This window comes from Gossypium hirsutum, chromosome D12, assembly GCF_007990345.1.
Source record: "Gossypium hirsutum isolate 1008001.06 chromosome D12, Gossypium_hirsutum_v2.1, whole genome shotgun sequence".
Lineage (NCBI taxonomy): Eukaryota > Viridiplantae > Streptophyta > Magnoliopsida > Malvales > Malvaceae > Gossypium > Gossypium hirsutum.
This window is the reverse complement of record NC_053448.1, coordinates 38,999,119-39,023,627: the sequence shown is the minus strand read 5'-3', so window position 1 is coordinate 39,023,627 and position 24,509 is coordinate 38,999,119. Positions and strand designations below refer to the sequence as shown.

The 24,509-nt window shown below is 35.3% G+C and overlaps 1 protein-coding gene and 1 pseudogene across 4 annotated transcripts; both read right to left on the bottom strand.

The window, feature by feature from the left end:
- Nucleotides 1-78: 78 nt before the first annotated feature.
- LOC107945612 (transketolase, chloroplastic) lies at nt 79-11,188 on the bottom strand. Of its 4 annotated transcripts, XM_041106656.1 has the most exons (12): nt 10,939-11,188; nt 10,525-10,684; nt 10,293-10,361; nt 10,097-10,227; nt 9,866-9,986; nt 3,459-3,962; nt 2,937-3,027; nt 2,228-2,333; nt 1,864-2,146; nt 1,635-1,783; nt 1,396-1,549; nt 79-1,273 (listed from the first exon to the last, which is right to left on the bottom strand). In XM_041106656.1, exons 6-12 carry the CDS (start codon nt 3,933-3,935, stop codon nt 314-316), a joined length of 2,220 nt encoding a protein of 739 aa, XP_040962590.1. In that variant the 5' UTR covers nt 3,936-3,962; nt 9,866-9,986; nt 10,097-10,227; nt 10,293-10,361; nt 10,525-10,684; nt 10,939-11,188; the 3' UTR covers nt 79-313. The 4 variants fall into 4 exon arrangements, with proteins under 4 accessions (XP_040962590.1, XP_040962588.1, XP_040962589.1 ...); XM_041106654.1 differs by having other exon boundaries at nt 9,866-10,227; nt 10,300-10,361; XM_041106655.1 differs by having other exon boundaries at nt 9,866-10,227; nt 10,525-10,736; nt 10,939-11,182.
- A 474-nt stretch (nt 11,189-11,662) lies between these two features.
- On the bottom strand, nt 11,663-21,617 carry LOC107945611 (transketolase-1, chloroplastic-like; annotated as a pseudogene).
- Between the last annotated feature and the right edge of the window lie 2,892 nt (nt 21,618-24,509).

Genomic DNA, 24,509 nt, shown 5'->3' with positions numbered 1-24,509 from the left:
ACATGACAAATATAAAAACTAGAGTGCTACAACGTCAAAACTTAGTTGGCAAGTTCCTAAATATTAAAGTGGAACCAATTGTGAAACTCAGGGGCTAAAAGTAATATTAACCCTTTTTTTAAAAGCAAAATTAACAACTCCTTCCCACATAGAAGCATTTAAAGCAGCAACAAGTGATGCAAAAACTATGGGAAAATAGTTCAAAGAGGAATTACAAATTCATACACATAGAATCACAAAGCAACATAAGAAAATTGGATGATTCCTTTTATTATTAAAAACAAAAACAGTCACCAAAGGCACCTAATAATGCCTAGCAAAGTTCCTTTGCTGCTGCAACAACAGCCTCTGGTGTTAAACCGAATTCTTTGTATAATCTACCTGCCGGTGCACTTGCCCCGAACCGATCGATTCCGATTGCCTTCCCTTTCGATCCCACAATCTTTTCCCACCCGAAAGTTGATCCTGCCTCAATACTTACCCTAGCAGATACACCAGATGGTAAAACACTTTCTTTGTAGGCGTCTGATTGATTATCGAAGAGTTCCCAAGAAACAAGGGAGACGACCCGAACAGCTTTTCCGCCCTTCCTTAGTTCATCGGCGGCTTTAGCGGCAATTTCCAGCTCAGAACCAGTTCCAATCAGAATTATGTCGGGGTTGTTTCCTGAAGAATTGTCTGATATAATGTAGCCACCTTTTTCAACCCCCTCGATGGAAGTTCCGGGTAGTTGGGGTAGTTTTTGTCGAGAGAGTGCGATAATGGAGGGTGTGTTTCTGTTGAGGATAGCAACTTTGTATGCACCGGCAGTTTCGTTTCCATCAGCTGGACGAAGCATGAAAACATTAGGCATTGCACGGAGGCTAGCTAAGTGCTCAATTGGTTGGTGGGTTGGTCCGTCTTCCCCGAGACCGATGGAATCATGGGTCATAACGTAAATAACTCCAGCTTGACTCAATGCAGACATTCTAATAGCAGCTCTCATGTAGTCGGTGAAAACGAAGAAAGTAGCACAGTATGGAAAAAGTCCGGGGCTGTGATGTGCAATGCCATTGCAGATGGCTCCCATTCCGTGTTCTCTAACACCAAACCTAAGATTACGTTCCTCGGGGGTGTCTTTCTGGAAATTACCATACATTTTGAGCAAGGTCATGTTGGAAGAAGCAAGGTCTGCACTTCCACCAAGAAAACCAGGGAGTACTTTAACGAGAGCATTGAGATTTTGTTGAGAGAGGTTTCTGGTAGCATCAGCGGGGCTCTCTGGAGTATATGTCTGGAAATTTGCAAACAGAAAAAGGCTCATTTTACATACGAAGCAAGATTTGTCTAAGAATTCAAGTGTTTGACTAAATTTAGTCAGGACTCAGGACTCGGGACAATAAGAGGGGTACTCACTGGAAGTGCCTTCTCCCATCCGGCCGGTGGTTCACCGGTGATGATTAATTTGAGCTCTGCAGCTTCATTTTTGTATTTCTTCTCGTATTCAGCAAACTTAGCATTCCATTCGGCTTCAAGGGCAGCTCCCTGTTGGACATGGTGACTCCAATGCCTGCAAATACGGGAAGAAAGTTTCGAACTCCAAACAAGAAAATATAATCAAATACATATATTGAAACCTCTACAAATCTCCTTACCCTTTAACATCTTCGGGTACATGGAATGGCTCGTGTGGCCACGCCAGGTTTTTCCTAGTAGCATCCACTTCCTTGGCACCCAATGCACTACCGTGAACACTGTACGAGTTTGCCTTGTTTGGAGATCCATAACCAATGGTGGTTGTCACCTGCAAAGAACAAGAGGAAGACAGTTTTTACGACCCTAATTCCAACTATAAACTCAACAAGCATCTAGATAATATCTGACCTTGATCAAAGTGGGCTTGTCTTTGACAGCCTTTGCTTCCTTAATAGCAGCACGAATCTCATCATAACCAGTATTCCCATTCTTGACCCAAATAACATGCCACCCAAGCCCCTTAAAACGTTCCTCGACATTCTCGGTAAAGGCAATTTCAGTGTCACCATCGATCGAAATGTGATTATCATCGTAGAAAGCTATAAGCTTTCCAAGTCCCCAGTGTCCGGCAAGCGAACAAGCTTCGTTCGCAACACCCTCCATTTGACAACCATCACCTAAAATAGCATACCTACAAAAACAAAGATCAATTTATTGTCCATACAAGATATCGTAACACAAGGAACCGTAAAAACTTGAGAAGTAATCATACGTGTAGTGGTCAACAATCTCATTGTCAGGCTTGTTGAACCTAGCACCTAGGTGCTTCTCGGCTAGAGCCAACCCGACAGCGTTTGCAATACCTTGACCAAGAGGACCTGTATGTAAAATAAAATATACCACATATAAGTACATATGTTTGCTTTATTTATAGTACGAGTCTATGACAATGACATGTTTCTTGACAAAATTCTATATATATAATAACTTTTGCAGAAGTATAACATAATATCAAATTATGGTTTTGATCCCTCAATTATGCTCAAATTTAGTATTTAGTCTCTAGTCCCTATATTTTAATCTGGCATAATTTTGTCCCTCTATGTTTATAATATCATTAATTAATCTAAATAGTTAAATAACTTTTAACCATATGAATTTTTCTTAAAAACACAATCAAAACTTCCAACAATATATATATGCCATGTCAGTATGATGACATAGTATTAAATTATGGTTTTCATCTCTTTTCCATGCATCAATTTGTGATTTAGTCCCTATATTTTAATCATGTACTATTTTGTCCCTCTATGTTTATAATATCATTAATTATACAAAATACTGATATGAATTTTTCTTAAAAACACAATCACCACTTCCAACAAAATGATATTATAAAGGCAGAAAACCAAATTCCAAGGACTAAATCACAAGTTTCTTAATAGCAGAGGGACCAAAACATAATTTGACCTCTCACATACCAGTTGTAACTTCAACTCCAGGAGTTTCAAAATTCTCAGGATGTCCTGGTGTTCTGCTTTGCCATTGACGAAAATTCTTCAAATCATCTTCCTATAACATAATCCAATAACTGTAAAGTTTAGTTCTTTATCCAATAATCAACCTTTTTTCAATTCTTTTAGAGATAAATATCAAAACTATAATGTGTAATGTCATATAAGAACTATGATTTGGGGCAATTTTACACATGAAATTGTGATTTGATCTTATTTTCACAAATCACTAACAACACTATCGAATTAGCAGCATTTTATGTTTATATATTATATACATAAACAATTATATTAATCCAATATGAAAATAAATGAATGTATTTATGTATATATACGAACCACAATTCAATTCAAGTTAAAGTTAAGTTTATGTACTAGTTACACATTGCACCACAGTTCATGCAAAACATTAAAAAGGACTGAAAAGAAATAAACCCAAATCCAATTTTTCACCAAATCGGACATGGATAAAAGGTTTAAAAGCTTTACCTGAACACTATCATAACCAGCAAGGTGAAGCAGAGCATATTGCAACATACAACCATGACCAGCAGACAAGACGAAACGATCACGGTTGAACCAATAAGGGTTCTTAGGATTATACCTCATGATTTCATCGTATAAAATGTGACCCATCGGAGCACAACCCATGGGTAACCCAGGGTGACCGGAATTAGCCTTTTCGACAGCATCAATAGCTAAGAATCTGATCGTGTTGACTGATTTTTCCAATAAGGAAGTCTCGGCGGGAGTGCCGATTGTCTCCACGGCAGCGGAACGGACTCGGAGACTCCGGTTTAAGCGCGTGGGAAGGACTCGACGGGAGCGTGCGGTAGTGAGCTTGAGACCGGAGAAAGTGGTGGTGGGAAGTGAAACACAGTAGTCGGAGGATTGGATGGACCCATCGGAAAAGATGGTTCGAGCTAGGAGAGCTTGAGACAGAGTGAGAGTTGAAGTAGAGGCCATTGTTGTTTTTTGATCGAGTCGACTCAGCTGAGAGAGGTTGGTGAAAGGGAGATCGAAATGAGTTCAATTGATATATTCGAGGAAGAGGAGGCAAAGTACATAGGCACCAACTTTTTTTGGGTTAACATAACTTTTAGTCCCTAAAATTAGCAATTAGGTTCACTTTAGTGCCTAAACTTGACAGCTAAGTCCATTTTGATCTGAACTTGGATTCCATCATTGATGATGTGGCCATTTGAGATTGTGCTGCCTCATCAAACTTTTGTACTTACCAAAATGGATTTAATTGTAAAGTTTGGATATCTAAGTGAACCAAAAAAAAATAAGTACAAATACTAAAATGAACCTAATTGCCAAGTTTAGGGGATGAAAGTTATATTAACCCATTTTTATCACTAAGCTATCTTTCAAGCCTAATTAATTCTTTCGAAATGTAAATTATATTCATTTTATTTAATTAATCACACCAAATTATTAAATTTAAAAACATTTTAATTTAATATTTGAAATATTAATATTACATCGATGGAATTTTTTCATTAAATTTTTTATTCTACTGGAGCAACGAGTTTTAAAGGGATAAATGTTGGCAACGAGTTTTAAAGCTGCTCCGTACCCAGGACAAGGATCCAACCCTCGACCACTAGTTAAGGTAGGAGAGACCCTTATCATCTCACTTTAACGCTAGTGGTTAACTTTTTCATTAATTTAATTTATCAAATTAAACACATAAATTAAATTTTAAATACGAATATATTTACATAAGCAATTTTAATTCTTACGTATTAAAAAACAATAGATAAATATACTAAAAACTCAATTAAAATAATTGTAAGTTTAAAAGTAATTTAAAACCTAATTCCTATTATTATTTATACATTAAATCCTTAAATCGAAAAATAATAAGAATTTAAAGATGATATATATAATTAAGCACAGATGAGTTTACGTCCGAAGTAAAGCCTTGCCTTTTAATATATTTACCCTTTTAAACCTTTACAAATTTATGAAATAATAAAATTATTCTTTCACTCTCTCTAAAAATTTATTATTCAAATTTGGTCCCTAAACAATATTCTAACTTCCCCTTTACTAAAGCAATCTGTTTCTACCAAATCAAAACCCCCCAATCTAAGGGTCAAAGCAGCATCTAGATTGGTTAGTAATACCAAAATTATTTAAAGCTTAGCCGCCTCATTATAAAGTAAATAATTATAATTTAATTCGACCAACATTATAATGGCATCATAGAAAAGGTTGTTGAAATTTCAATTTGGTTGTTCGGTGGTGTTGGTCAAAGAAGATGACCAACATTTTCTCTTTCTCAATATTTCTTCCAAAACTGCATAATTTTACATAATTTCTTCAAATTTTGCTGCAAATTTTTTAAATATTATATAAAGTGATATTTAACCTTAAAATTTGATAATTTATTTCAGCTTAATTCTTAATTTTTGTGGCCATGTTTTCTTTTATTATTTTTAGTAATTAAATTGAAAAGAAAAAGTAATTAAATTCCAAGATTAATATGAATAAAAAATTTAAAGACCAAGTTAATATAAGTTACCAAATTCCAAAAAATTTCCAAATTTTGAGGCTGATATGAATAAAAAAATTGAAAAATCAAATTGAAAAAAATTATCAGCTTCAAGATTTAAAATTATATATTAATGTATTGGAATCTAGATTATGAAACAGTAAAAAGAATTATATAGTGAATATATTTATTAAAAGTTAATATAAAAATAAACCCTAGTAGCCAAGAGTGTTATCCCTGATATCCTAGCGAAAACAGTAGTTGTTGTGGCTTGGGATGACGGAAAGTGGTGGCAACGACGGGTTTGGGGGAGACGAGATCTCCCTATTAGCAAAGGAACTTATTCAATTATCGGTTAAAAGCTCGATGGTGGAACCAAACGGAAAACCTACTTTGATCTTTACTGTCTAGACAAAGAAATCCTACAATTAGGATAGCTTCAAGGCGCAAATGAAAAGTATCTGGAAAACAAAGAAAAAGTTTGAGATTCAATTGGTAGGGCAAAATCTTTTTTTGATAGTTTGAATTGGAGTAAGACTTAGAAACTATTATGGAAGGTCAACCCTGGTTGTTTAGGAAAAACTTAATTATCTTTGATCGATTGACTAAACCAATGGAGAGAGATCAAATCTGGCTTGTTTCATCCTCTTTTTGGATCAAAATTGGGCCATGCCTACCAGAATTTGATAAAAAAAATCTTTTGCATGCTAAAGGAGTCACTTTTGGAGGCGTTCTCAGATCTGAAATCAATGGTGAGTTCTGTCGCCTTAGAATTAAATTAAATGTGCAGAAACCCCTTCGTAGGGGTATATTTGTTTCAATAGGTAATGGGAATAAATTTTGGATCCATTCAAGTATGAAAAGCTACCGACATTCTGTTTTGGGTGTGGTAGATTGGGGCATGGTCTCCATGAATACATAGAAATAATTCCTGCAGAAAAAAACAAAATTAGAGAAGATCCACCTTTCTCTTTGGCATTAAAAGCAGAATTAAATTTGGTTGGAAGGGAGAGTTTAAAGTTTAATGCTCTATCAAAAAAACTACAACCACAATGTTCGTATATAGGAAATATTGAGGAGAATCAAGAAGCGCAGACATATAGTGAAAAAAGAAGTAATAAGATACAATGAGTAAAAGAAGATTCTTGGTTGACACAACAGGAACAGGGATAAAGATACAAAATGAGGTTGAAAGCAATGAGGAAAAAATAGAGAAAAGCAAAATAGATGAAGATATACTGAAACCAATCAGGAAAGCAAGTTGGAAAAGAATTGAATCAATGGGAATGACGAAATATTATGAAGCAGAAAGTAAATCGCAAAAAAGGAAACTGGCAGAGATTGTATATGATGATTACTGTTTAAAAGAGACTCGGGAAGATACAACTAAAAGGATAAGATATGGTGGACAGGGTTTTATAAGGGAGGTTGAAACCATTTCGTTGGTAGAAAATCCCAATCAAAATAGATCGGCGGCTGCCAAAAGGTAAGCCGACCGGACGCAATGAAAATTATATGCTGGAACATCCGTGGATTGGGGAGTCCACGGGCAGTACGAAGACTTCGATTTTTACTGAAGCAAAATAATCCCCAACTAGTCTTCTTCATGGAGACTAAAGTTAATGAAAAAATTATGGAGAAAATAAGGAGGAGGTGTGGTTTTATAAATGGGTTTGATGTAGGAACAGTAGGTACGCGATGAGGGATTTGCCTAGCATGGAGAGAGGAGGTTCAGGTTAATCTTAAAACTTTCTCAACAAGTCATATTGATGTGTTGATCAAAGAAGAAGGTGTTAATAATGAATGGAGATTCACATGCTTTTATGGGTCACCTTACTCAAAATAAAAATGCCTCATGGAATTTACTAAGAGTTTTGGGTCAGGAACAAGATCACCCTTGGCTAGTGAGTGGAGATTTTAATGAAATAATGTACTCATTTGAGAAAAAGGGAGGCCAGCCGATGGAGGAGAAAAAGATGGCAGAATTCCGTGAAGTCTTGAAAGATTGCCAACTTATAGACGTGGGCTACTCGGGAGCATGGAATACATGGAGAGAGGGAATCAACCAGAAACGAATATTAAAGAAAGACTGGATAGGGGTATTGCGAATGAAAAATGGATGGAAATTTTTCCAAGAGGTAAGATACATCATTTAACGTCTTTACTTTCAGATCATTGTCCCATTTTAATCAGCACAACTAATGAAAGTAGATTCAAAGGAATCCCAAGTGTTAAATTTGAAGCATGGTGGACCACAGAGGAATCGATTGAAGAGGAAATCAAGAAATCATGAGAGTCCTCAAATGGATCTATTTTTGAAAAGATTGAAAAATTACAGATCCACCTGTCAAAATGGGAAAAATCAATAAAGAAGATACGAAAGGGGTTGACAGAAAAACTCACAAAGGAGTTAGGAGATTTAATGGAGAAAGAACGAGATGATAATATAATGGTGCAGATAATTGATACGAACAAAGAGCAATGGCCAATTGGCTTAAGCTGGGGGATAAGGATAAGACATTTTTCCATAAACATGCATCAATGCGGAAACGAACCAACACAATAAACAGGTTGGATACAGATGATAGAAATGAAATTTTTGAGGAATCAGAAATAAATGAGACTGCAACGAAGTATTTTCAGAATCTATTTTCGACTAACGGAGTAGGAAATCTATCCCACCTTTTAACATGCATTAATAATAGCATTTCTTCGAACATCAACACAACCCTTTTGGCAAAATATACTGCAGAAGAGATCTTTATTGCAGTAAAAGGAATAGAACCCACCAAAGCACCAGGCTATGATGGATTTCCGGCACTATTTTTTTAAAAATATTGGCATATTGTGGGTAAAGATATTGAAAACTTTTGCTTGGAAGTTTTGAATAACGGAAAGGATTTCGAAGGTTTAAACCTAACTGAGATTATACTTATTCCGAAGACCTCTAATCTCATAAATCTTGTTAATTTCAGACCCATTAGTCTATGTACAGTTATATATAAAATATTAGCCAAAATTATTGCCAATCGTCTTCAGAAATTTATTGGAAGATGTATAGATAATGCTCAAAGTGCATTCGTTCCAGGAAGGCTAATATCAGACAATGTGTTGATAGCCTATGAAATTCTACATACACTACGTCAAAAGAGAACGGGAAAAAAAGGATTTGTGGCAATAAAGTTAGACATGAGTAAAGCTTACGATAGAGTTGAATGGGCATTCTAAAAGGAGGTAATGATTCATATGGGTTTTACAGAGGAATGGATGTCACTAATTATGAGATGTATTTCTACAGTCTCTTATGCAGTAACCACCAATTGGATGAGATGCAGTGTTTTCAAACCTACTAGAGGACTTCGACAAGGTGACCCACTTAGTCCTTTTCTTTTTTTGATTTGTAGTAAAGGACTTTCTTCCTTACATAGGATTGCAACAAGAGAGGGTTTGATAAAAGGAGTTAAGGCTAGTAGAATGAGCTCGACAATTTCACACTTACTATTTGCAGATCATTGCATTTTGTTTGGCGAAGCTACAAAGAACAGAACAAGGATTTTAAAAGATATTTTGAAGGAGTATGAGACTTGTTCCGGTCAATGTGTGAATTATAATAAGTCCACGATCTTCTTTAGCTCTAATACAGTGGAAATAGATAAAGAGGACATCTCGATCGAAATGGGAATAAGGCGTTCGACAAATATAGAGAAATATTTAGGACTCCCAAATATGGTAGGAAGGCAAAAGAATGAATCTTTTCAGAACCTCAAGGACAGGATTAAGCAGAGGATTGAAAATTGGAGTACACGATTTCTATCTCATGGGGGAAAAGAGGTTTTCATAAAATTAGTATTTCAAGCAATACCAACTTATGCTATGACATGTTTTCTGCTACCAAAATCGCTATGTAGGGAGTTTGAAAATATGTTTGCTAGATTCTAGTGGCAAAAAGGTAAAGGTAAGAAAGGAATTCATTGGTGCCAATGGGAAACAATGTGTAGTCCTAAAGAGGAGGGAGGTATGGGCTTTCGAATATGGCTCAATTTAATATATCATTACTAGCTAAACAAGGATGGAGGATTATTAATAATCAGGATGCTCTTGTTACGCAAGTATTTAAAGCCAAATATTTCCCAAATGACCATTTTTTAAATTTCCATTTAGGAAATTCTTGTTCCTACGTGTGGAAAAGTATTTGGGCAGCTAAAGCCTTATTGACAAAAGGACAATGTTGGAGGGTGGGTACGGGTACTAGTATATCTATTAATGATGCTTGGATTCCAGATTCAGTTAATTTTAAATTATCAACAGTGATCAATTCTATGCACGAGTCCAAAGTTAATGAGTTGATCGACAGTAATAATAGACTTCGGAAAAAGGAGCTGATAAATAGTACCTTCACAGAAGAAGACGCTGTAAGAATCCTTCGAATCCCTCTGGCACGAACACCTCATAAAGATTTTCTCATTTGGGGAGGTGAAATGTCGGGTGAATTCACGGTCCGAAGTGCCTATAAACTATTACAGAGTTCGGATGAAAATCCTAGAGCTTATGCTTTACAAACCATCTACAGAAAATTCTACAAAAAACTTTAGAGCCTGAATCTACCAACAAAAATAAAGCTTACAATATGGAGGCTTTCATGGAATTATCTGCCTACAAAGGTAAATATGCAGCACAGGAAGCTAGCAGTCAACACAAATTGTCCCCGATGTGGAGAAATAGCTGAAACAATGAACCATTTATTTCGAGAATGCCCTGTTACAGTAGAAGTATGGATAACACTATCATTTCAGAATATTATGATGAATCAAAACACGGACTTTGTACAGTGGCTTATCTAGGTGTTTGAGCAGCTCAACCCTTGTCAAGGTCGCCTTTTCTACTGCGTACTTTGGGCCATATGATGAGATCGAAACAGAAGAGTACACGAAGAAAAAGTCAGAAATGGAAAGTAAATTGCAAATTTTATAAAAAATTACATTACTGAGCTAACTGGTTTTGAAAAAAGAGACCCGGTAATAATAACAAAAAACAAAAGATGGAGGTACCCACAGTGGGATTTCATCAAGATTAACTTTGACGGTGCATACAATGAGAGCCAGAACCGGTCAGCTTCAGGTATTTTGGCCAGAGATGCGGAAGGAAAAGTTCTTTTATCTTGTTCAGAAATCCACAAAGACATATCCTCTGCTCTTGCTGCTGAATCAATAGCCTGTTGAAAAGCAGTCCAAATAGGAGTCGAAAAAGGGATGGCAGTCAATCATCTTTGAAAGAGATTCCCTCGTAATAATAAAGAAATGCAACACAAAGGGTCAAGATCGATCACTAGTAGGGGCATATATTTATGATATCCAACAGAAAATAAAAGGCTTAAATAATATCAGATTTCAACATACACCAAGATCTGCGAACAATCTTGCACATATTCTTGCAAAAGAAACGCTAAGAAGAAGAGAGGAAATATACCTGGAAATGGAGGTCCCTGCGTATGCTGAAGATCAAACAAGGTATGATGGGGTGTACGAACCAGATTAGGAAAGCTTCAGGAGATGAAGAATGGAAGAGAGAAAGTTTCAAAACAAAAAAGGAAATGAAGCAATCTACAAGGAAAGTTTTGAAAATTGAAATCGTCAAAAGGAAATTGAAATGACATAAAGAGGAAAAAATAGATTTCAGTAAATTCTGATTGGGCAACGGATCGGTGCATTTAGTGTCGTTTCTAGAGTTTTCCATAATAATATCTAGATATTTGTTTGACTATGGCCATCTGTAATGGGTCGTTTGCTTAGGTTTAGGTATCAATTTTTTTGGATTAATATTTTTGGGTCGTTTTCTTAAGTTTAGGTATAATTTGTTTGAACAGATGTTGTTTATTATTTTATTAATAAAAAGCCCAATCTGAAAATTTCAAAAAAAAAGTTAATATAAAAATCAAATGAATATTTAATTGAAATGTTAAAATTAAATGTTTAAAACATATTACGTTTAGAGTTAAATCTCATTATAATTGGATTATTATTGATTTTATATAAAAAGAATATGAAAAGACAAAAATATCTTTATTATAAAATAACTCATTTAATAATTTATCAATTAAGTTAGTATCTAATTAACTCATGACACCAACAAATTGAAAATAGTTCAAAGAGGAATTACAAATTCATAAACATATAAAATCACAAAAGCAACATAAGAAATTTGGATGGTTCCTTTTATTATTAAAAACAAAAACAGCCACAAAAAGCACCTAATAATGCCTAGCAAAGTTCCTTTGCTGCTGCAACAACAACCTCTGGTGTTAAATTGAATTCTTTGTATAATCTACCTGTCGGTGCACTTGTCCCAAACCAATCAATTCCAATTGCCTTCCCTTTCAATCCAACAATCTTATTCCACCCGAAAGTTGATTCAGCTTCAATATTTAGCCTAGATGATACACTAGATGGTAAAACACTTTCTTTGTAGGCGTTTCATTGATTATCGAATAGTTCCCAAGAAATAAGGGAGACGACCCGAACAGCTTTTCTGCCCTTCCTTAGTTCGTTGGCAGCTTTAACAGTAATTTCCAATTCAGAACCAGTTCCGATTAGGACTATGTCGAGGTTGTTTCCTGAAAAATTGTCTGATATAATGTAGCCACCTTTTTCGACCCCCTCGATGGAAGTTCTAAATAGTTGGGGTAGTTCTCATTGAAAGAGTGTGATAATGGAATGTGTGTTTCTATAGAGGATAGTAATTTTGTATGCACCGGCAGTTTCGTTTCCATTAGCTGGACGAAGCATGAAAACATTAGGCATTGCATGAAAGCTAGCTAAGTGTTCGATTGGTTAATGGGTTGGTCCATTTTCCCTGCTACCAATGGAATCGTGTGTCATAATGTAAATAACTCTGGCTTGACTCAATGCAGACATCCTAATAGCAGCTATCATGTAATCGGTGAAAACGAAAAAAGTAGCACAATACGGAATAAGGTCGGGGCTATGATATGTAATGCTGTTGCAAATGACTCCAATTCCGTGTTCTCTAACACCAAACCTAATATTACGTTCCTCGGGGGTGTCTTTTTGAAAATTACCATACATTTTGAGCAAGGTCATGTTGGAAGAAGCAAGGTCTGCACTTCCACCGAGAAAACCCGGGAGTACTTTTACAAAAGCATTGGGATTTTGTTGAGGGAGGTTTCTCGTAGCATTAGCCGGGCTCTCCAGAGTATATATTTGAAAATTTGTAAACAAAAAAGGCTCATTTTACATACGAAACAAGATTTGTCTAAGAATTTAAGTGTTTGACTAAATTTAGTTGAGACTCAGGAATCAAGACAATAAGAGGATTACTCACTGGAAGTGCTTATCCCATCTGGCTGGTAGTTCACCAGTGATTATTAATTTGAGCTCTGTAGCTTCATCTTTGTATTTCTTCTCATATTCAGCAAACTTTTCATTCTATTCGACTTCAAGGGCAGCTCCCTGTTGGACATGGCGACTCCAATGCCTATAAATACGGGAAAAAGTTTCGAACACCAAACAAGAAAACATAATCAAATGCATATATTAAAACCTCTACAAATCTCTTTACCTTTTAACATCTTCGGGTACATGGAATGGCTCGTGTGGCCACGTAAGGTTTTTCCTAGTAGCATCCACTTCCATGGCACCCAATGCACTGCCGTGAATGTTGTATGAGTTTGCCTTGTTCGGAGATCCATAACCAACGGTGGTTGTCACCTGCAAAGAACAAGAGGAAGATAGTTTTTACGAGCCTAATTCCAACTATAAACTCAACAAGCGTCTAGATAATATCTAACCTTGATCAAAGTGGGCTTGTCTTTGACAGCCTTTGCTTCCTTAATAGCAGCACGAATATTATCGTAACCAGTATTCCCATTCTTGACCCAAATAACATGCCACCCAAGCCCCTTAAAACATTCATCGACATTTTCGATAAAGGTAATTTTAGTGTCACGATCGAGCGAAATGTGATTGTCATCGTAGAAAGCTATAAGCATTCCAAGTCCACAATGTCTGGCAAACGAACAAGCTTCGTTCGCAATACCCTCCATTTGACAACCATCACCTAAAATAGCATACCTACAAAAACAAATATCAATTTATTATCCATAGAAGATATCATAACACAATGAACAGTAAGAACTCGAGAAGTAATCATACATGTAGTGGTCAACAATCTCATTGTTAGACTTGTTGAACCTAGCAACTAGGTGCTTCTCGGCTAGAGCCAACCCGACAACGTTTACAATACATTGACCAAGAAGACCTGTATGTAAAAGAAAAGATGCCACATATAAGTGTCACGGGCCGCGCAAAAAAGTCCATAACTGATGCGCATATTTCAGACCTTTCATGTTTCCTTAGGGTCATTCGGCCCGTCAGGATTGGCCCATCACTTGAAAGATACTCAAAGCTCATCTACTGAATCCTGGTTGAATTGGAACACTCCAGTAAATTGTATTTTATCAGGATAATTATTGCAAATCCTAAATGATAAACACGTAAACAATTTGAATCCCTTAAGACTCTTATTGTAGATGAGAACTAATATCAGCAATTGATGTAATTTAGCCTGTACCATTAAATCTGGAGTCTCACATTCATTTGTAATCACTTCATTCTTTCTGAGCTAAAGAATATATTGAGAGCATTTATTCAAACATCTTGTGTGCATCGCTTTCCTTTGGCTTTTTTATTTTTCGTTGCTCTTTCGGTTTGTGTTCGCTTTTGCTATATTTTAGTGCCTTAAAGAACTTTTATGAGAATTTTCAGTTTTTTGACAACTAGGCTAACGTAGGCAAATTTAGAGTAAAGAAATCGCCTAAGGTTGTATGATTTGCAAGATTAAGTTTCTAGTCCTATGATAGTTGGTATCCGAATTAAGGTTACGAAGGCAACGTTAAAATGTCAAAAGGAGCAGATAAGTAAAATGTCCCAATAAAAACCCATGAGAGGGGAAAGAAACGAAGCAAATCAAGGGATATACTGTCGACTTTGGAAAGTCATGTGGTCCATCTCGAGGAATCCATAGGAAGTGAAGGAAACTTTCGAGGTAATGGAGACACACACTGAGGAGTTAGACTCGATAAAATAGTAGTTCAATGAATATTTACAGAGGGCATTAGTTTCAATGTTGACACATTGCAAGCACTTTTTAACACTATTGTGGATAAGCTGATTGAAAAGAATAATGCTCTTGAAGCCATAGTGACAACTTTGAACCCAAAGATCGAGGAGCTCAAGGGAGAGCTCACAGTGTGAAGAGTTGCTATAAGAAAAATGGTGTTGAATGCGACACTAAGCCAAAAGATTAATGTCCCCAAATCGAAAAAGTTTAAGAGGATAATGTTCGCAAGGGAAGTGGACTACTTCTTATGAGAAATGTAGTAATACTTATGTGTCATGGGTATCAAGAAAGATGATGCTAAGGTAAATACTACTTTCATATATTTTACTGATGTCGCTCTTCTACGGTGGTGTCATAGGTCAACAGACGAAAAGCAAGTTGAGACCGAAATTGAGGCTTGAGAGGAGTTCCAAAAAGAGTTCAAGAAGCAGTTTTACCCCCTAATATGTCGAGAATGAGGTTTAGGTTAAGTTGCGTTGATTTTTGTAACATGGCACAATTTGGGAATATATGAAGTTTAGTGAATTGATGCTTCAAATTACAGATTTGAGTGAGAAGACATTCTTCTTTTTCATGGATGGGTTAAAGCCGTGGGTTAAACAGAAATTGAAAAGACATGGAGTCGAGGAACTTACCAAAACCATGATCGTTGCAGAGTCGCTTCTTAAGCTAGGTACTAAGAAGTCAGAAAGATTTGAGTCTTCCAAGCCCAAATTCAAACCAAAAAGCAATGGTGAGGGAGAAAAAGATAGACTAACAAGGAATGACGACGGTAAGAACCAAACGGTTCAAAAAGCTAAACTTGATAAGCAATGGGAAAAGAAGAATAGGCTATTGAAATGCTTCATTTATAAAGGTTCACATATGGTAAGGGATTATCTGAAACGATCTATGTTTCTGCCATCAAAGAAGGTAATGAGTAAAAAAAAAACACAGTTGAAGTTTAACTCAATCTTGAGTTTGTTGAAGGCAAGAAGGGTTATAAACAAAAGGAACTGATGTTTATAGATATCATGGTGGCAGGTAGAAGATTGAATGCACTGGTGGACACAAACGCTTTATATCTATTCATGTCTGAAGAGTCTACTTAGAATCTTGGCCCCAAGCTTGAGGGAAAACTGAGGTAGATTGAGACAATGAGTTCCAAAAGGGTCCCAATAATGGATGTTGCAAAATGAGTTGAACTTTAACTTGGCAGTTGGACCGAAAAGGAAACTATTAAGGTAATACCACTTGATGATAATGACTTTATGGTTGGATTAAAATTCCTTGATCGAGTTAATGCACTTCTTGTCCCTTTTGTTGATTGCATGTGCATTCTGGATCCATGCAACTGATGTGTAGTGTCAATTAAACGAGAGAAGGGTGTGGAAGTCAATGTATTATCGATAATCTAGTTTGTAAAATAGGTATGCAGAGATGAAGTTTCATACTTAGAAACCTTGAAAGTCGACGATTTTATCGAGTCTATTAATGAAATTTCGAAGGAAATAGTACAATTATATAGTTTTTTTAGGATGTATTAACTGCCGAGTTGCCCAAAACAGTATCACCTAAGAGGGAGGTGGGTCACAAGATTGAGTTGATGCCCAATCTGAGCTCGTCAGCTAAGGTCCCATACTGTATTTCTCCACTAAAGTTAGAAAATTTACGAAAATATTGTGGGTTCATTAGACCATTTAAAGCCCCGTTTGGTACACCGATTTTGTTTCAGAAAAAGCTCGATGAGTCATTAAGATTGTGCATTGATTTATGAGCATTAAACAAGATTATTATGAAAAATAGGTACCCGGTTCATCTCATTATAGATTTCTTTGATCAATTGGGAAGTGCAATATGGTTTACCAAGTTAGATTTGAGATCTGGGTAGCACCAAGTCAGGGTAGCCGAAGGGGACGAGCTAAAGATAGCTTGCGTGATGTGTTATGGCTCGTATGAGTTCTTGGTTATGCCCTTCAAAATAACCAATGCTCTAACAAAATTTTGTACCCTGATGAATAAGGTACTTCGACCTTTTCTAGATTGTTTTGTGGTTATTTACCTTGACAATATTGTGGTATACATCAAGTTACTTAAGCAACATGTGGAGCATTTAAGGGAAGTGTTCCAAGCCTTGCGAGAGAATGAGCTTTTTTTCAAAGAGGATAAATGCTCGTTCGCTCAGCGCGAGGTGCCATTCTTAGGCCACATTGTGGAATGTGGAAAAGTCTGGATGGATAATGAGAAAATTCAGGCAATTGCTGGTTGTGAACCACCAACCAAGGAAACTGAGTTGTGATCTTTTCTTGGTTGGTAAACTATTATTGACGCTCCATCCAAGGCTACTCCAAAATCACCGCATCCTTGACAGACCTATTGAAGAACAATAAGATATGGGATTGGAACAAACAATTTCGTAAAACCTTTGATCAAGTGAAAAATGTGATGATAAAAAAGCTTGTGCTTGCATTGTCGAATTATACCAAATCGTATAAGGTGCATACGGATGCATTAAACTATTCTATTAGAGGAGTATTAATGATACTGAATGGTGGTACACGATTCAAGAGAAAGAGATGACCACAATGGTGCATTGTTTGCACACATGGAGACACTATTTGCTAGGTTTCAAATTCATGGTCTTTACAAACAATGTGGAAAATAGTTATTTTCTTCTTAGAAAAAGGTATCCTCCAAACAAACTCGTTGGCAGGTTTTCTTGACAGAATTTGATTTTGGCATAGAATATAAGCTGGGGAAATCCAATGTAATGGCTAATGCATTAAGCTAAAAAATGGAGTTTGCAGCAATCAACCAACCAGATAACTTTTTATTAGAGCGCATTAAAGAGGGATTGTTCAATGATCCCACAGCCAAAACATTGATAGAACTTGCCAAAAAAGGGAAAACAATACGATTTTGGCTCAAGGGAGATTTGTTGTACACTCAGGGGTATCATCTTTATGTGCTTCAATATGGGAAACTATACAAGAAAGTTATAAAGTAGTGTTATGACTCGAGCTAGCCATCTAAGTAGACACTGCACTCTAGCTCTTTTGAGGACCGTTATTATTGGCCTCATATGGGTGATGATGTTAAGACTTATATAAAACTTGTCTAGTGTGCTAATAAGACAAGATAGAGTTAAAAACGTCAGTCGATTTATTACAGCCTTTGCCCATTCCGGAACGTCCATGAGAGAGTGTATCCATGGTTTTTATTATTAGTTTGCCTAAATCTGATGGTTTGCAAGTATTGTTATGTTTAACAGATTTTCCAAGTATGAAACTTTCATTCTAGCAACCAATGAGTGCCCTACTGAGGAGGTAGCTCATTTGTTCCTTAGATATGTGGTGAAATATTGAGGGTGCCACAGCCTATTGTCAGTGATCGATTCTAAATAGAGTTGTACAAGTTGATGGGGTCAGACTTGAACTTTTCTACTATCATGCATCTGCAAACTGATGGGCAAACTAAGAGAGTAAATGCTTTATTGCAGACTTATCTTCGGTACTATGTGAATTCCACATAGAAGGACTAGTCAAAGTTGTTTGATGTGGCCCAAATTTTTTTTATAACTTGCAGCAGAATAAGGCCACGAATTAGAGTCCTTTCGAGATAGTGATGGGGCAACAACCACTCACACCCAATGTTGTTGCGACTCGTTACGAATGACCAAATCTAGTAGCTTATTGATTTGCTAAAGACTGGCAAAAGCATAATGACTTAGCCTGAGCTTGCCTACATAAGGCAAGTAAGCACAACAAGAAATGGATTTATCAGAATCACAGAAATGTACAATATCACGTTGGTAACTCAGTTCTTACTAAACAACACTTAATTTTGTGCCACATTAGCTTGCACAAGGGGCTTGTGTTACGGTATGAGGGACCTTTCAGAATTTTGAAAGTGCAAGCAAGGTAGCCTAAAAACTAGAGTTGCCAGCAAAACTCAAATTCCATCCAGTGTTCCATGTCAATATGCTTAAGCCTTTCCATGAGGATCAAGAAGCTCTAAATCAAAGCAAGTCCGAACGAGCACCAATAGGAGTAAAGATCTCCTACAATTGTGATGTTGGGTGCATCATGGCAGACCGAGTAATCTGACGGAAGTACTACAAGTCGAGGCATGAGTACCTCGTACAATGGAAGGGACTTCCCGACAGTTAGGCTAGTTGGGAACCTGTTGAGGTTCTATGATAATTCCAAGAGAAGATGGGTCAGTTTCATTCCGATGATGCAATGAGGGAGTTGCGAGAACAGGTAGGGGAGAATGTTGTTGCGACTCGTTATGAATGACCAAATCTAGTAGCTTATTGATTTGCTAAAGACTGGCAAAAGCATAATGACTTAGCCTGAGCTTGCCTACATAAGGCAAGTAAGCACAACAAGAAATGGATTTATCAGAATCACAGAAATATCAATATCACGTTGGTAACTCAGTTCTTACTAAACAACACTTAATTTTGTGCCACATTAGCTTGCACAAGGGGCTTGTGTGACGGTATGAGGGACCTTTCAGAATTTTGAAAGTGCAAGCAAGGTAGCCTAAAAACTAGAGTTGCCAGCAAAACTCAAGTTCCATCCGGTGTTCCATGTCAATATGCTTGAGTCTTTCCATGAAGATCAAGAAGATCTAAATCAAAGCAAGTCCGAACGAGCACCAATAGGAGTAAAGATCTCCTACAATTGTGATGTTGGGTGCATCATGGCAGACCGAGTAATCTGACGGAAGTACTACAAGTCGAGGTATGAGTACCTCGTACAATGGAAGGGACTTCCCGACAGTTAGGCTAGTTGGGAACCTGTTGAGGTTCTATGATAATTCCAAGAGAAGATGGGTCAGTTCCATTCCGATGATGCAATGAGGGAGTTGCGAGAACAGGTAGGGGAGAATGTCATGGGTCGCGCAAAGGATCTCATAACTAATGCGCATATTTTAGACACTTCATGTTCCATTAGGGTCATTCGGCTCGTCAGGACTAACCCATCACGTGGAAAAGACTCAAGACTCATCTACTTGAATCCTAATTGAATTGAACCACTCTAGTAAATTGTATTTTACCAAGATAATTATTTTAAATCCTAAAAAATGAACATGCATAGAATTTAAATCCCTTAGGACTCTCTTATTGTAGATGAGAACTAATCTCAACAATTAATGTAATTTAATCTGTACCGTTGGATCTAATGGAGCTCAACTATAAATAAAGGCATCTCCCTTAATTTGTAATTACTTAATTCTTTTTAAGTTAAAGAATATATTGAGAGCATCTACTCAAACATCTTGTGTGCATCATTTTCCTTTGACTTTTTTGTTCTTCGTTGCTCTTTCGATTCGAGTTTGCTTCCGTTATATTTCGATGTCTTAAAGAACTTCTGCAAGAATTCTCACTTTTGTGAGATTTGCACTGACTTAGGTAGATTCGAAATAAAGAAATCACCTAAACTCACGCGGTTTGTGAGACTAAAATTCTAACCCCGTGACATAGGTACATGCATTTGCTTTATTTATAGTATGAGTCTATGACAATGACATGTTTCTTGACAAAATTCTATATATATAATAACTTTTAAGTATAACCTACTATCAAATTATGGTTTTGATCCCTCTATTATGCTCAAATTTAATATTTAGTCTTTAGTCCCTATATTTTAATCTGGTATAATTTTGTCCCTCTATATTTATAATATCGTTAGTTAATCCAAATAGTTAAATACATTTTAACCATATGAATTGTTCTTAAAAACCTAATCAACACTTCCAACAATATATATATGCCATGTCAATATGATACATAGTATCAAATTGTGGTTTTGATCTCTTTACTATGCTCAAATTTGTGATTAGCCCCTATATTTTAATCATGTACTATTTTGTCCCTCTATGTTTATAATATCATTAATTATACAAAATACTGATATGAATTTTTCTTAAAAACACAATCACCACTTCCAACAAAATGATATTATAAAGGCAGAAAACCAAATTCCAAGGACTAAATCACAAACTTCTTAATAGTAGAGAGACCAAAACATAATTTGACCTCTAACATACCAGTTGTAACTTCAACTCCAGGTGTTTCAAAATTCTCAGGATGTCTTGGTGTTCTAAATTCTTCAAATCATCTTCCTATAACATAATCCAATAACTGTAAAGTTTAGTTCTTTAATCTAATAATCAACTCTTTTTTTCAATTTTTTTAGAGATAAACATCAAAACTAATGTATATATGAATTATAGTTTGGAACAATTTTATAAATAAAATTTTTATTTTATCCTATTTTCACAAATTACTAATAATATTATCGAAGTAGGAAATTATATTGATATATTATATAATTTTTTTATTAATACGATATGAAAATAAATAAATTTTTATATATATGAAACATAATTTAATTCAAGTTTGATATGTATAATTGTAACAAATAAAAGTTTATGTACTAAATGCAAAACATTAAAAAGAATTGAAAGGAAATAAACCCAAATCCAATTTTTCACCGAATCGGACATGGATACAAAGTTTAAAAGCTTTACCTGAACACTATCATAACCAGCAAGGTGAAGCAGAGCATATTGCAACATACAACCATGACCAGCAGACAAGACGAAACAATCACGGTTGAACCAATAAGGGTTCTTAGGATTATACCTCATGATTTCATCGTATAAAATGTGACCCATCGGAGCACAACCCATGGGTAACCCAGGGTGACCGGAATTAGCCTTTTCGACAGCATCAATAGCTAAGAATCTGATCGTGTTGACTGATTTTTCCAATAAGGAAGTCTCGGTGGGAGTGCCGATTGTCTCCACGGCAGCGGAACGGACTCGGAGACTCCGGTTTAAGCGCGTGGGGAGGACTCGACGGGAGCGTGGGGTAGTGAGCTTGAGACCGGAGAAAGTGGTGGTGGGAAGTGAAACACGGTAGTCGGAGGATTGGGTGAACCCATCGGAAAGATGGTTCGAGCTAGGAGAGCTTGAGACAGAGTGAGAGATGAAGTAGAGGCCATTGTTGTTTTTTGATCGAGTCGACTCAGTTGAGTGAGCTTGGTGAAAGGGAGATCGAAATGAGTTCAGTTGATATATTCGAGGAAGAGTAGGCAAAGTACATGGGCGCCAACTTTTTTTGGGTTAATATAACTTTTAGTCCCTAAAATTTGCAATTATGTTTATGAAAAGATTACCAAATCAAAACCCCTCAATTTAAAAGTCAACGATATAATTTTTGAAGCATCCATCTAAATTCGTTATTAATATATATGTTGGGAAACGTGTCTATATTATAATAAACATGTAATTAATTTTTTTATGTACTTAAACGATGAATAAATTTTACATTTTAATGTTATGTCTTTTATACTTCTTTTTTTCATATTTTGCATGCATAGCAAAATTGTAACAAGTATATGTTAGTTTATTGATTGTCTAAGTTCAAGCTGATGATAAAAGACATTATAAGAATGTTTACATTACAAGAAAGATAACTTATTTTAATAGATAATTTATACGAGTTCGTAATCTTGTAAAAGAATCAAAGTGAGTATTTGATTTGAGAAGGATTATTATGTCGTCTACAATTTCAATTTAAGAGATGGCTAGTCTTGGATATCTGAGCAGTTGACTCTACGGGTAGAGACATAGATGTATTCATTGGCAAAATGATACATTGAATTGAATCCAAAATTAATTAATTCTGAATTCGTTTGTGGATTAATTCACTTGTGACAGTCATGATGTGATTTACCTAAATTTTGAGTTAGTCGTTGAACATGTGTATATAACTCATGTGCTTTGATATAAGTGGAGGCTTATGCTCTAAAGATGGTCGAGCCGATAGTCAGAATGTTGGGTACATGACTTGTGTAAAATAACGATATCCTCTCATTAAAGAGTTGACAATATTCTCTCATTGGCATTGTGTGGATTGATAAATATGGAACCTGGTCACGGGTTGCTAGTTCTTGAACGAGTAAATTATCACATTCATTTATTGATAGTGATCATATTAATTATTAAGAAGACACAATGGTGACAATGAGATAAAATAGAATTGTATTTAGTAAATGTGTTTAACTCAAAGGAAATATAAGGGTGACACACACATGACGAGGTAATTGGACAAAGCAATTGGATGAATTGCTTTTGTTTATAGTATACATTAAGGAATTTTCAATCATGTTACTTCTTGTGAATTGACTTCATGATTAAGTAATTGCGAATAATCGAAACGATGCTTCTGGACATAATTGTAATTACTAGAGCCTAATGTTATATGTCCGATTGGTTCCTCCGCTAGTTCAACAAAAGCTCGACTAGACTACATTTGAATTAGAAGTAAATTTTACGACTTTGGAAATAATTTAATTGAGTCAATTTATTCGATGTGGAATTAACTTGGGTAGTCGTAAGAATTGTTCAACTAGAGAAATTGATTAAAAAAATTTCTTGAAAAGTTAATTTGAAAAATCTAAGTGATTTTTGGGAAAATTAATTTTGATAAAGTACAATTAAATTAATCAAAATAATTAAAATTAATATAATATTTTTAAAAATTAACTTTTTAAGTCAGACAATTGGTTTAATAGGTAATTGAACTTGAAAATTGGACTTGAGATCGTAAATTGAGTTCGGGAGCCCAAAATCGAGACCAAGATCCAAAAATCGATCAAACTGGGCTTGTTATGTGAAACCAGGTCGATGGTCCAACCGGTGGCTAGATTGAACTGGTCGGGTCGTCACTAGCCCAGATCGAACTGGTAGAAACCGAACTAGCTCGGGGTGCCGGCGACTACGAAGGTGGCATTCCTGTGGCCAGAAAATGGTCAGCGGCGGTGTGGGTCGTCGGTGATTGAGCAGTGAAAGAATTACACTCCTATTAGGACTCAACCAGAGAATTTGATTTCAGATTAACTATTCAAGAAATATTATTATTTTATTAAATTTAATATTAAATTAAATTTAATACTTATCTTAATAGAATTTTATTAATTTAATATTAAAGTGATTATCTTAATATTAAGTTAAATTTAATGTTTATCTTATAGATAAATATTCTATTAATTTAATAAAATTTAATATTAAATTGATTAAGTTTAATTATAGTTGAATTATCTAAACTCTCTCATTATAAAGAAAGCCTTGAGTCAATATAAAGAGATATTTTTCTTATTTATAACTTGGTCCAAAAGTTTAGAGAAATTACAAAATTACCCTACTAGTCGGTAGACGTGAGCTTGGGGATAACGAAGAAGACTACTCAGTTGAAGTGTTCATCTTAGGTAAATCGAGAAGGTACAATTTTGATTAAGTATATATTACTTTAGATATCACAACTAATTTTTTTTTTAAAATTTCATTTTAAAACTTTAATTTTTCCCTAAATTTATTTTTCATTCTATTATCTAAACTCGATTTTCCAACCAATATATTGTACAAAATTATTTAAACCTTAGCCGCCTCAAGAAAAATTATGCTATTATAAAGTATATAATTTAAATTTAATTGGACCAACATTACAATGCCAAATAAAAGATTTTGTGTCCATGTTAGCTTGGAACTTTATAAATTTTTCTAATTTGATCCTTAAATTTAAATTTTATTACAAGACATTTAAGGTTATATTATACCGTCAATTTTTTTTTTTAGTTTTTAAGTTTTATTATAATAATTTAAATTTTTTTTTGTATTTTTAAAGTTTATATAAAAATTTTAAACATTTTAATGATAATAAAACACAATCTAAAGTATCATATTATTAAATTCAAATTAAAGAACTAAATTGAGAAAAATAACTGAAATGGAAAAAATATTCAAAGATTAAGTTAAAAAAGTAGCCAAATTCCAAAAAGTTGCAAAATTTCAACACTGATATGGATAAAAAATTTGAAAAAAATTATTAAATTCAAGAATATATTTTA

Excerpts from the sequence above, each read along its gene's own strand:
- LOC107945612 (XM_041106656.1), bottom strand. The coding sequence starts at position 3,935 with ATGGCCTCTACTTCAACTCTCACTCTGTCTCAAGCTCTCCTAGCTCGA. Across the intron at positions 2,334-2,936 it reads TGGAGTTGAAGTTACAACTG|GTCCTCTTGGTCAAGGTATT; the intron begins GTATGTGAGAGG and ends TTTTACATACAG. Across the intron at positions 1,784-1,863 it reads ACAAGCCCACTTTGATCAAG|GTGACAACCACCATTGGTTA; the intron begins GTCAGATATTAT and ends TGTTCTTTGCAG.